Below are 13,389 nucleotides of genomic sequence, written 5' to 3'. Positions count from 1 at the left end.
GCCTTCACTAAGATATGATAAGAGCTTGATTCGAAGACTTTCTGTGCTCAGCCAGCAGCAAAGAAAAGGGTTTCAGTGGAAGAAATAAAACACTTTAGGAATACCAGCGTAATGCAACAGTGACTTAACTGTCGGATATGACAACATGAATAGGATCTGTGTGTGTTTGGGGACTGTGGGGAAATTGGTTTATGAGGTTTGTTTTTATAATCAACTGATATTTAAGGGCATTTGGTTAGAGGAAACGACAAGGAGAGATGTTGTTGACAAGCTCAAGGTGGCAGGCCTGGCATCAGGCTCACTAAGCAGCACATAAACACTCTATTCAATTTCATGGCAGTTGTTTTAATGGGGCACTACTACCACATTCTCTTGAGAAGTCCCCTCTATGAACAAACAATCTGTAACTGACTACTGCTCACTTCGAGCTGCAAGTTCTGCCAGCACAACACTACAGTCTCTGCCATCAGTTCCAATTGAGTCCCTATTAAATTACTACCCTCCTACCACAATTTCATCCTGTGCCTCAACTGTTGGCTATAAGATATGCTTGGCGGCAGGAACAGCGTGGTGCTCACTGTCAAAGTTGAATGTTTCACCAGAGGGGCATGAAAAATTGGTTGATAATTATGCAAAATGAAAATGTATCTGGTGGTTTAGCTGCAAAAATCAGCTGCGTTGACCCAAGAAGACAGCATGTGATATATGCAAGGCAACAGCAGCAGAGAGGAGAGGATGCATTTACACTGTCAAGCTACTACAGATCTGCTTTAACACACAGCTTTTCATTTCCAAAGAGCTTTTGAAAAAACATCAGGCTATTTCTTGGTGGCCTCCTGGTGATTTAGTCTGCTGTCACAGCCCAGTGGCAACCAGGAAAGTCTCCTTTGGTGCCTTTATTCCCCAGACTGTTGTGCTCCTTCCCCGATTTCAAAATAAATAAAGATGGAAAACACTCCTTTCTCCAAGCCCTCCCATACAAAACATTTTGTTTTGGTGGGTGCCGTCGCCTGTCATAGGCTGAGGCGACATAAACTAGTAGTCAAGTCTTACCAGCTGTGGAAGGAATCCTGTTTATCAAGCACCAAAGACAACAAACACACAGTCCAGAGGAACATTTCCTCAGCACCACAATAAACATCTACAGCAGGAGGGTGATTCCAGTGAACTACAGCTCTTCAATGGCAACATCATCTATGCCAAATAATGATCTAAATGATGGAAGTGTAATCACATGGGAATGCAGAACATGGCCACACAGTCTGTGAACACAGAATAAAGCAGAGACATAAACAGACTATGATAAAAAGGAACTTATTTTAGAACATTGGTTAACCAGAAAGCAACGCCACGAAAAGAAATAAAATACTTTTTAAAGTAGAGAGCTAGAGGGAGTGTGAGAATTTCCTTTTACTTGATGCTGCTCAGTTTTGAGGTGCAGCATTGCTCAGGCCGCTGTGTTTGTGGTTGTTTTTACCTTACAAACGGTTTCGACATCCCAGGGCAGGATGGTCTGTAGGTCGATGAGCTCGCAGGAGACTCCCAGTTTCTCTTGAGCCATGTTGGCCACTTCCCTCATCACATGGATCTAAACAGAAAAAGAGAGAAAGAATGCCTTTAAATCTTATGAGTTGATGCTGTTTACAGTTTGGCTAGGGTTTCATAGCTGCTACAACAAAAACTCCTAACCTAGATTTGCAGCGCACATGTTTAAGTTCTAATATGCTTTTTAAAAAATCTGGGGCAAATGACACTGATGGTTTTCAGCATTTATCTGAGCGGTGAATACAATTTCAAAGCTGTTGCAAAATGTCTGAAAAACAAACAAATTATCAATAACAAGCAGAATTGCAGCCAAATTACTCTAATTATCTACGCCACAATAATGACACTACATTAGACATAAAGATATTGAGATATAGCAGACTGTAGTATCAGTTATAACATAAACTGCATACGGTACAGAGGTACAAAGATTTTTCAGTTTTTAATAAAAACAGACACATTTGCTCTGGATTTGGTCTTTCAACAAAACAAAAAGTGTATTCCTTTATTCCCCCAGAAAGTGTGATTTACTAGAATTGGTTCACAGCCTTTATGAGGTATATTACACATGTAACTTTTAACATACAAAAAAAAGAAAAAAAAAATCTACACTCACTGGATAAACTTGTATTTTGCAACTTCTTTTAAAGAGCTTGTAACCACAGCAGGAGGTTAAAAAAACGACAATAAAGAATCGATTTTATTACACTTTCTTTGAGGGACAAACAGCCTCTCACATATCAGTGCCCAATAAACAGAGAGACGAAAACAGCAATTTAATTCTCGAAACATTGCGTGCAAGTCATTCCTATTAATTCATCATTTGTGTAATAAAGTACTTGAGTTCACAGAGTCCGTGTTTACTGGCAGTCACTGTTGGCTGCTTTAAATAAGAAATGCTATGATAAATCTGAATCATCACAACTAGACGACTTGTCAACAGTCGAGCCAGATTGAAAGATATAGGCCCTGGACTCAAGTTAACAAATAAGCTCAATAACTCTAAGTATTTATTATGGAAAGATGCTGCCATTACATTATACGCAGCAGATAAAGTGGATCTTTCTGAGGGAGGAAACATTTAGAGGCTGTTGAGAAGAGGGGAAAACCCTTTTCTTTTTGGGGAAACTGAGGATTGGGCACTCTTCCTTTTACTCCACTCTGTGCAGGTTGGTTTTCTTTACTCCTATTTGTACAGGCCTGACGGGCGAGGGGAGTAATGACGAGGGAAAGAAGTAGGGCTGTAACGATTCATCGAGTTACTCGAGTTACTCGATTACAAAAATTGGTCGAGGCAAAAACTCTGCCTCGAAGCGTCGTTAAATTCCTATGACGCACAGGGATCTTGAATGTTCCACACGGACCGTTGTTAATACTGCGTAAAGTGCCGTACACGGACACGGAGAGCCCTCTCCGTCGCCGGAGAGCCGGAGAGCCTGACGGAGAGCCTCTCCGTACTCTCCGGGCGCGGAGTGTCCGTCACTCCGTCGCGGGGAAACGGAGACGGCAAGGGCTGTGATTGGTCCTCTAAACTCACGTCCTCACGCTGGTTCTCCAGCAGCCCGGGGGGGATTGCATTGCGTATCCGCCACCACGACGGAGAACTGCGAAGGCTCGAGATGACATGCCAGAGCAGAACCAGTTTGTGCGCGTTTAAAAAACGTAGATATGATATCTGCTTTACAGACAGTTGAGACCGACGTGACATGTTCTCTCTCTCTGTCTGTCTGTAAGTGTGTGTGCACATGTGTTTGTTTACGTCGGTCCGGAGCTCCTCCCTTCGTAAAACAGAGCGGAGGAGAATTGTAGATGCGCGACGATGAAGAAATTATTAATTAAACGAACACGGTCCGGACCGGTTCTATAGGAAAAGTGACCTTAAATGACTTCTGTTGTGATTTGGTGCTGTGTATAACATAAAATTATATATAACACAGCATGCGTGCACACACATAGGTTGCTAGGTTACCATAGCAAATAGGCCTATCCCAGAGATTATATATTATTTGTTAGTAGGTGGTTAGAAGGTGCAATCCCTTTTTGTAATGTTGTATAAGACAACACTAAGGCAAAATGGCCGTTACTATTTAAGTTTGTATTGATTCATAGTGTTACATGTTATACATGTTTTACAGTAAGTTGAAACTGTATTGTTATTTAAGGAGGAGTTGGAGTTGGAGGTGTAAGAAATACCTCTGTTTTTTAAAGAAATAAAAGCCAAATGGTTGATCATTTTACAGCCACATCATTTTCGTCATGCATTATTTGTTTTGGTTGTTTAAAAATGCAGTATATATATATATATATATACGATTAATCGATTAATCGATCGATAAAGTGCTAGATTAATCGATTCCAAAAAGAATCGATAGCTACAGCCCTAGAAAGAAGAGCCACGCTTTCCACTGCTTTACTGGATCCTCGTTCTTCTCTGTCCACCCTTCAACAGTAATACTGGCTTTGATGGAGAAGTTTTCCTACAATGCCCTCAGACCCCCCTCCCATGCTCCGGGTACATTTCGACCTGGATAAGCTGGTTAAAGTGGCTGCGTACAATCGAAGATGGGGATGACTCCTGGTGAGTTACAGGCACCTTGATACCAAGATACAGAAAATAAAATCTCTTGGATGAAAAGAAAGACAACAATGTAAGCAGCATATGCTGTCTGTAGTGTTATCACATGGAGAGCCTCGACGATGTGGAAATGTCTGGGCAAATAAAGCCACAGACTGAGAGACCCTGCTGGGGAAGAGGGGGCTTCTGTTGGACTTAAAGTTAATCCACTGCTCCGTCTGTGGCTTTAAACATGATTTAGCGGAGACGACACCAGGCTCCTTTTTTCCCCTGTGGCCATGGAAAATGATCCAAAGATAGATGACAATTTTAAACTGCTCAGGTCACACAGAGTCTGTCAGTGATGCACAGGGCCGCCTACCTGTGTCCCCCAGGCAACCAGGGTGACATCACTTCCTTCCTGTAGGATCTCGGCCTGCGAGAGTGGGACGGTGTAGGCCTCCACGGGAACCTGCTCCACTGAGGAAACACACAAATTTTCAATAACAAATTAATATTCGCTCAGTGCTTACGTGCAAACACATTACATGCAAGCTCACATGCGAAATAAACCACGGCCCATTCTGAACACATTCATTAATCATTTCGCTGTGAACCCTGTGGTTTTCATGAGAATTATTCACAAACTGACCGGACCTCTAAATAATACACTAGATGACAAACTGGTGAAATGACAAGACCGGCAAAGAACACAAACTCCTACTCTAGAACATTTCATCTGGCCCATTTCAAATGCCTCTTCGTGCTTTTTTCCAGAACCTCATCTCTCACCAGAGACAGAGTGTGCTTTTATCAGCACAATCTAATGCATGACCTAACTATAGCTTTTGCCAGCTACAAGCCTATAACCCTGATTAATCCTGACAACAAAACATTGGTGGGATGGGATATCAGTCAGAAAAGGGGCCACGAAAACAGAACATCATTCCAAAAAGGGGGCCTCGCAGCCAGCCTCTCTTTGAACCAAAGTCCAAGACAAAGTGCATGTAAGTATATGGTTTGAATAATAGTTAATAATGCCTTGGAAAGCTGAAGCACAGCTATGGAAATCATTACAACGCAGAAACTTATCATAAAGTCAAACTGCCATCACTTTTAAACACGCTGCTTATTAGCAATATTTATACTGTCCAGACACAACATATAATCACCAAATGTAGTACTTTAAATATTTTTGAATCATTTACCATTACTGCTTTGGCTGCAAAACACCCCGTGCACAAAGTGTGAGTTGATTCTGGGGGAACCAAACTGCTGAAAGCATTCCTACATGGCAACGCATGAAGTCAAAATTACAATTAGGCAAAGTAATTATACTCTGGGGAGACACTGGGTTTGAGACCTTTCTGGAAACCTTGAATGACTTCCATGATCCTTTCAAGCCGTAAAGGAAAGAAAAATTGCCCATCCGAGCGACTGACTATGTTAAAACAACATGAAGGGTTTGGGTGAATCATATGCAACTCCTGGTTTCGGCTTCCAGACGAGACAGAAAATAGGCCGTTTGAGTGGAATAATAGCATTTTGCAGCACGTTAAAATTGAATTATGAAAACTGGGTTATGGTTTAATAAGTGGAATCTCAGGCCTCACAAAACAGTACGGCCTCAATGAGACAAACGTGTGGTTTATATCCTAAGAGGGGCGGGTGCAATTAAAAATATGACCTCATAATCCAGGCAGAGACCATTAGAGGCATGTGGCCCTGGCATGAGAGCTCTGCCCCTTTAACATATCATAATAACTCCTTAAACGCTACCAGTACTTCTAAAAGCTCCTGTGTGAGACGGATGAGGGATCTGTCACACAGCTTTCAAAACTGATCATGAGTTAATGTTGTCAGTAAGGACTTCCTCTGACAGATATGTCTCTTTATCAATGTTTACTGATCCATATCTCATCATATATCTTGGCTTCAGTCCATCTAGAAATGCTGCAAGACACGACATGGCAGGCAAGGCCTCCCTCACATACAGCCTACAGCAATATGTTTGATATACCATCTCATCACTCTCCAAGGGGCCAATAAAACACGATCCGTATCAGCTGAGCACATAAAACTTCTGCCGAGAACACACACCTGCACTTGGCTGCCCTGATGAACCACATCAAACTGAGAAGTCATTCTTGCATTAAATTTCACACCCAATAACAATGATCACATGATCACAATTGGACCAATCAAGTGTCAGTTAGTTCTTTCACAGCCACTGAATCTTACGCGTCGTTGATAGATTATAAGGCCTCCACCACTGTGAGCTATTAAAGGCATTAACAATGACGGAAATGAGCTATACATTACCAGAGGACAGCTCACCCCAAGTTCAAAAACATATTTTCCCTCCTACCTGTAGTGCTATTTATCCATCTAGATTGTTTTGGTGAGAGTTGCAGAGTTTTGGAGCAATCTGCCATAGAACCTACTACCATCTACCTTGAATATAATGGAAGGACTGGTACTCAGCTTGTGGTGCTGAAAGCACCAGTAAAATACATTTGTAAAACTCAACAGCAATGACTCTCTCCAGAAACCATGTAGCCTGCATCTACTCATAGATGGGCGGCTCGCTAACAAAGCTAGTTTTTGCTACAGCCCAGTCAAGGAAGACAACTTGAATTTTTACATCCTGCACTGTCACGAGCACGAACATCCATGAGTAGATGCAAGTAAACAAGTCAAAGTTTTGTTTTTTGGTGCACAAGTTGAGTTCTTTTTTTCTTTTCCTTTTTAAAAGATGTGCAACAGATTTTAGCTGTCTTTAAAGTTGTAAATTTTGTTGCACTTTAATACAAATTAAGAAAAACATTCAAGAAACAATGCTGGAGTCGCTGAGTGGTTTAAATATCAGACTGCACTATAACATTATAAATGTTTCAGACAACAATCACTAACCGAGTGCAATAGTTGATACACTTTGTGTGGGCTATAATATTTCACAATCTCTTTTGGCTCTTATCAAATAAAGAAAACTAATAAAACTTGCGAAAACGAGAAGTCTCTCTTTGAGGCTGGTAGTACCAATGTGTTCTGGGTCTGTCTTTCATTAATATAATGAGCTCAAACATCATCTTCAAGCCTCCAACACTGTGTAAATCATGGATTTCACATTATTATCATCCAACTAAGAAAGCACTGTTTTGCAACAGCTGCCAACAACTGTTAAGGGTTTATTAGGACTTTTCTGGACATCTTTTGCACAGCCGCCTGCTTAAAGCTTACTGGCCTTATGTTTAACCACAGGGGAGGGAGAGAGGATTCAGCTCGGCACTATCAACACTTCACAGCCCATTTAGACGGTCTCCCTCACACTTGTGGTCCTGCTGGTCTCACATTGTTTGCAGTCAGTCATATTGTTTGTTTGTCTTTCCTCACGTCTACAAGGGAGAACATTTGCTTTCAATAAAGACACGAGGCAAACGGATCAAGGGCCACCGAGGCATGATGCTGGAGGAAGATGAACATCGGGGGGGACAAACGCACAAACCTAACACGTGCTAATTATACGTCAACTTCAGATTGAGATTTCCATAGAATCCAGCTCACCTGCTGCTCTGTACAGGATCTTGGGCTCGAAGAATATGCAGGGGTTCTGGTCGGCGATGCAGGAGAGAAGCAGCCCCTTGGCCTGCACTGGACTACGAGGTATTACAACCTGAGGACAACATGATATACTTTATTAGAACCAGCATTTATGTTAAGACATCTTTCACTTCGACTACTGAAAAATCATCCAATTCTTATTTAAAGCTGCAATGTTTAGTCGACTGATCAGTGAGTCAACTGAACGAAAACTATTTTGATAAATAGTTTTAAGTCATTTTTCAAGCAAAAATGCCCAATAATGTGTTGGTTACAGCTTCTTAAATGGGAGGTTTTGCTGATTCTCTTTGTCTTTTACGATGAGTCTTTGGGTTTTGGACTCTAAAGAAGCAATTCGAAGACACCACTTTGGACTCTGGAAATTGTGATGAGAACTGTTCACATTTTTGACATTTTATAGACTAAATAATAAATCGATTAATCATTAAAGTTGCACCTCTTTTCTGACTTTTATAAAAAAAAAACTAATATTTTAACTTGTGATCACATCTCATTTCAAAGTGTGTAATGCAGAATGGCCCCAGAGGAAGACAGTGACAACATCAAAACAGGCCAACATGCCTTGAACTGGACCCAGTCCACCTTAACTGTTGGTAATGACAATTTTAAAGAACTTTTTAAACTACACAGTAAACAAAAGTGATTAAAGACGCTTCATATCAACTGCTTAAGTTATCTCTTCTTCTCTGTGGCATTTTAGTTCTGTCAGATCTTATATCTCTTAATGGTATTTAGATCAGAATTAGAGTATCCTGGCAACACTGAGCCAAAGCTGAATCAAGCCTGTCAGGCTGTGTGTTGGGTCCGACCCCCAGATGGAGCTCGCAGAGCTGATAGTTTAAACAAAGATTAACATCCATCAGCCTGACCTTTGCAGGCAGACAACATGTTTATTGCTCTCAGCGACGCTCACTCACAGTGGATGAACTGTAGCTGTAAGCCATACAGTCATTCCCAGTCTGTAGCGTGTGAGAAACTTTGACGATGATGATGATTATATGTATGCTAAGTTTATAAAAAAGAAAAGCAGGGAGGGATGTTGTATCTTGACATTTAAACAGACTTGTTTACTTTGAGCACATGCTATACCACCATCTGTGTCTGAGAGAATCATTTTTCTCCTCAGGTCCGTTTCATACACACACTTCAAGTATCAGGCTCTCTCCTGCTTTTTTACAAGCCTGAAGCGTGCAGGTTGTTTAGTGTACACTACTACATCTGTATGACTGGACAGCTATTTGCTACAGTTGTCACTACACTTCCCCAACTGATTTGTATCAGTTTTTCTTATTCAAGTGCCTCTTGTTTGCTTATATCATACTGAATGGGGCAGCTGCTGAACACGACAATCAATCCTCCTGTTTGTACTTTTACTCAGTTGAGTTGCGGCAGGAATTGATTTAGCTTCCTTTCATGAATGGAATCAACACGAGTGATTGGCTGTCTTCAAGTGGTCTCTCCAGTGTCAGAGAAACGTACACTTACTAAAAGTTGTTGGGCCTTCTTTAAAAGTTTAATCTATAACAACTAAGAACACCCTGTCATGCCCCCAGTGTTTGTAAGACCTTTTATGGGGATGTTGAGAGTACTATAGTAAAAACTGCTTCACTGCTACTGCCTCAGTAGAGTGTAGTTCTATGGTTCAAATATTTTTTAGTAAAATAGTAAATCTTATGTTTTGCTTTGATTAAGAGACACATAGTGGCTAAAAAAAGTACACACTGTATTAAGAATTAAACAGTAGTTCAATCTTTGCCTTTAATGTTTGTTGAGCCCATTCTTAAAACAATAAACATGTCAGGATCTTTTTTCCTGCATTGTTTTTCAGATAATGTAAAAAAAAGGGTAACTTAAAAGTACATCTGGGGCCTTGTAACCGATACAAATCATTAAATGTAAGGGGGAAGCCTCCACCGTGATTGATTTTGATAGCAACTACAGAAGCAGTGAAGTTGAGCAAAAAAGGTTTCAGGTTCTCATCCTTGGAAACATATGGAAAGGTTATAATGCATCCATTTTATATGCTATTAGTCAGATTATTTTATTGACCCCATAAATATTGCAATAGACCCCAAACAATGTTTAAAAAAGCAGATACTACACTCTGCATGTGGATCATCTTTACAGAGCACTCACAGAAACTACAGCATCTACCAACAGCATATACTGTCACAGCTTTCTTATCCATTTAAGTGTTTCTATGTCACAAGAGTCAAACAATTTGCTACCGATATAACTCAGCTAGCTACCTTTAGTGTGAGTCGGCCGTTTTTTCCCTTCTCCATAACGAATTGATTTAGCTGTGACCTTACGTCATTATGTAGAATAACAAACTTAATAACCAAAATGTCTGTAGAAGAAGCTAAAACTAGCTAATGACCGCCACAGCTATCCCACAAGCTAGCTTTCACCTGATATGGCCCTCTTACTATAGCTGTGTGTAGGCTGTCTTTCTATAGCTGAGTGCAGAAACCACAGAGGCAAATGACGGATATTGTATTATTGGACTTAGTTTTAAGGTTGGTTTTAAAGTTACCACTAATCTAAAACTAGTGGTAATTATATAATTCTATGACAAAATGGTCTTTTGTATAGCAAAAAATATGTAAAAGTATAAGTATATAAATTTATGCTTTAATTTCAACCATATTAACATGTAGTGGCTGCATTTTACCTTTGCAGGGCAGAACTGACAGTGCTTTGCCAGTGTCATCAGATCAGAGTGCCTTTAAATATATTTGGGAGCAGAATTGCACATACAAAAATAAAGGGGAACAAATCCAAGTCAACATCTGCAATAAACTCCATGGCTGACCTTGATGCCAGGGCAGTGGGCGAAGAAAGCCTCAGGGCTTTGCGAGTGGTAAAGCGATCCGTGGCCGACACACCCCCACGGAGCCCGAATGGTGAGGTTGCCGCAGTCGAACAGGTTGCCAGAACGGTAGCGGTACTTGGCTGCTTCATTGACTATCTGCGAAGAGACCAATATGATTTAGGATAACACAACCACACATTATTAGTTGACAAGAAGATGAGACGCTTTCATTCGGTTTTAATAAATAATATTTTAAAAAAAGACCACACCAGTGGACACTTTGTCTAAGATTCATGTGATGAGCCATTCTTTCTGCTATTCCCCTTAGAGTTTTTAAAAACCCTATTTTATTTTTAACGAGCAAAATTGCCTCAGGTTTCTGGTTTCTTTTACCTCCTTCTACAGTTTCTGATACTGGGCTTCCTCCAAAAAGGTGTCCCAAGTTTTCCTCCCTAAAACTCAGGTGGGCTGTTAATTCAGTTTTTATGTCTCTCTCAGGTCAGTTTGGACCGAATCATTTTAAGCGAGAGCCCAGAAGGAGAGAGATGAAGCCCACTCAAGGCCGACAACAGATTTAATCTACTGTTGCTCTGTGCCTCAGCAGGAGTCTCTTAGAAAACTGGCTCTATAATCACATATTCGCTTTCATGTTGCCTTGACATAGCAGGGACTCACATCCATCTTTTGGAGGGCAAGAACACACAGAATGACACTCATGTCAACATGTATGCATGGTGAAACAGCCGTGCCGTCCACTGTCCCGCTCTGCCCGTCAATGCCACATTAATCTTCCACAGAAAAAACTCACAGGAGGAGGACATGTCTCTTGTCAGGCTGCTTTTGTTTAACAGATTGTTGAATTCAAAACATAGGTCCGTTTATCAACGCTTTCATGTCGGAAAATAAATAAAAAAATCACAAACATTAGCGGCTGCCTGGCCAGCAAAGGGAACTTATTTGTTTCCTGTCTTTGCTAAGTGTTTTCTGAATGTTGTATTTTATTTGTATGTATATAAATGTATCACTTTACGCAAATAATCCTGCATAGCATATTATCTTTATAGTAGTAGGAGGATCATATAAATGCCATTAACCATGTTCATGTGTATTGACTTAGATAATGATGTTCAGGTTCAGTGACCACACTTTTTGTGCGTGTGTGCAACACTGGTGGTGTGCACTCTTAGTTGCATACCAGGCAAGTGTACAGAGTAAAGCCAGCTCTACGTTCCTGCATTCCTTGCAGTAATATGTAGCAGTGATTTCAAACTATAGTAACTTAATTTACATGAGTTCACACATGAATTAAACCTTTTTTTTTTTAGAAACATCTGCCGGTTTTTTTCAACCTGCTTTCACTCACGCTTTTCACTTTCACAACAGACTTGAAATGTAATAACAGCGTTGAAAAGAAAATAAGGTAATTTTTATGGTTTTTTCCACCCGTGTTGTTTTTCTTTTACTTCGAACTCCATTTCTGATTAATGTGCTTTGATTTTTACTATTACAGTTGTCATCATGTTTTGGCTGATGCAAGCAGGAAGTGGAATGTTGCCATGGAGCCACCGAGATAGCCACGGTACTCATTAGGGTCTATTTTTGATGCAGAAGAAAAGGCTTTAATTTGATGATTGTGGGGCATAAATTGATGTTATTATGAGCTCTTTTAAAGATAATTTCTTTAAGAGAGATAACAGAAACACAGCCATCATTGGAAAGAGTAAGATGTGCTGATTCTAACACTAACTGTATGATGTCAGTGCATCCTGGTTATCCTTTGTTATGACAGTGACAAGAAGGCTTTTTGATGCAAAAGGCAGGTTTTGGGATCTACGTCAGCGTACTTTCCTTCATTCCAACCTGCTGTCTCTTTAACCAAACACCTACAGAGTGCCAGTGATTCTCCTGCTAGGAGAGGGTCCACCTGGACAACGTAACATTAAACCAGCAGAAGAGGCCTATAAATGACAGTTTGAGATGAGGTGTTTCTCGCAAAGTATAAATATATTTAGGGACTTCTTGTCTGTGCAACATCCACAGCTATTGTCTAACACTGTCATTATTAGTCATTAATGATGACAGTGTGACTTACCTGTAGTGCTGCAACAATTAGTCAATTAACCCATGTTTTGGTCATTTTTTTAAGCAAAAATGCCAGAAAAGTTTTGATTGAAGTTGTGAGAATTTGAATGTGAAGAATATTTTGAGTATTTGGACTGTTGATCAGACAAAACAAGACATGAAAAGATGTCAACTTGGGCTCTAAGAAATTGAAATATGCATTTTTTACTATTTGACATTTTATAAACAAAAGGATAGATGACAGTTATTGACAGACTGGCTGATAATGACAGTATGCATCAGTTGCAGCCCTAGTTACCTGGTCAAAGGCAGGGTAGATGTAGTCGGCAAACTGGATCTCAGCAATGGCTGTGGCACCAGCAACTGCTACGCCGATACCAAATCCCACAATCCCTTGCTCACAAAGGGGAGTGTTGAAGACTCGGTCCTTTCCTGGGGAGACGGGAGAAGAGAGGGGGGAAAAAAATAAGCTGCAGTACTAGCAGAAGAAGGCAACTGGAGGCCACTGGGTGAGGGAGCTAATCAATTTTTCACAGAAAGAAAAGTGAAGAAAAGTGTGTTTAAAGTGTGACAGCCACTATGTTTGCAGGGAACTCTGAACAGCCCACTGTGTTTAATTATTTATTTGGGACCACTGACCACAAATGTAGAGGGTGTGTGAGGAACAGCAGGGTTGTTCTGATAACAGAGCGAGGCCCACGCAACACTCTTGAGTGATGAGATTGCAAAGAATACCCTCTCTTAAAATGCCATGCAGTCCTAAAATAAATGA

At 40.6% G+C, this 13,389-nt stretch overlaps 1 protein-coding gene across 1 annotated transcript in view; it reads right to left on the bottom strand.

The window, feature by feature from the left end:
• bckdhb (branched chain keto acid dehydrogenase E1 subunit beta) overlaps positions 1 to 13,389 on the bottom strand; it is a 55,532-nt gene that overhangs the window by 35,869 nt on the left and 6,274 nt on the right. Inside the window, exons 4-8 of the mRNA XM_084357970.1 lie at positions 12,916 to 13,049; positions 10,536 to 10,691; positions 7,664 to 7,772; positions 4,482 to 4,579; positions 1,478 to 1,588 (exon numbers count right to left, since the gene is read on the bottom strand). Coding sequence (XP_084214096.1) covers positions 1,478 to 1,588; positions 4,482 to 4,579; positions 7,664 to 7,772; positions 10,536 to 10,691; positions 12,916 to 13,049 — 608 coding nt within the window. The remainder of the gene's footprint in view (positions 1 to 1,477; positions 1,589 to 4,481; positions 4,580 to 7,663; positions 7,773 to 10,535; positions 10,692 to 12,915; positions 13,050 to 13,389) is intronic.

This window comes from Pagrus pagrus (assembly GCF_965226575.1).
Source record: "Pagrus pagrus genome assembly, chromosome: 7".
Taxonomy (NCBI): Eukaryota; Metazoa; Chordata; class Actinopteri; order Spariformes; family Sparidae; genus Pagrus; species Pagrus pagrus.
Note: the sequence above shows the minus strand (reverse complement) of the source record. Positions and strands in the feature narration are given on the sequence as shown.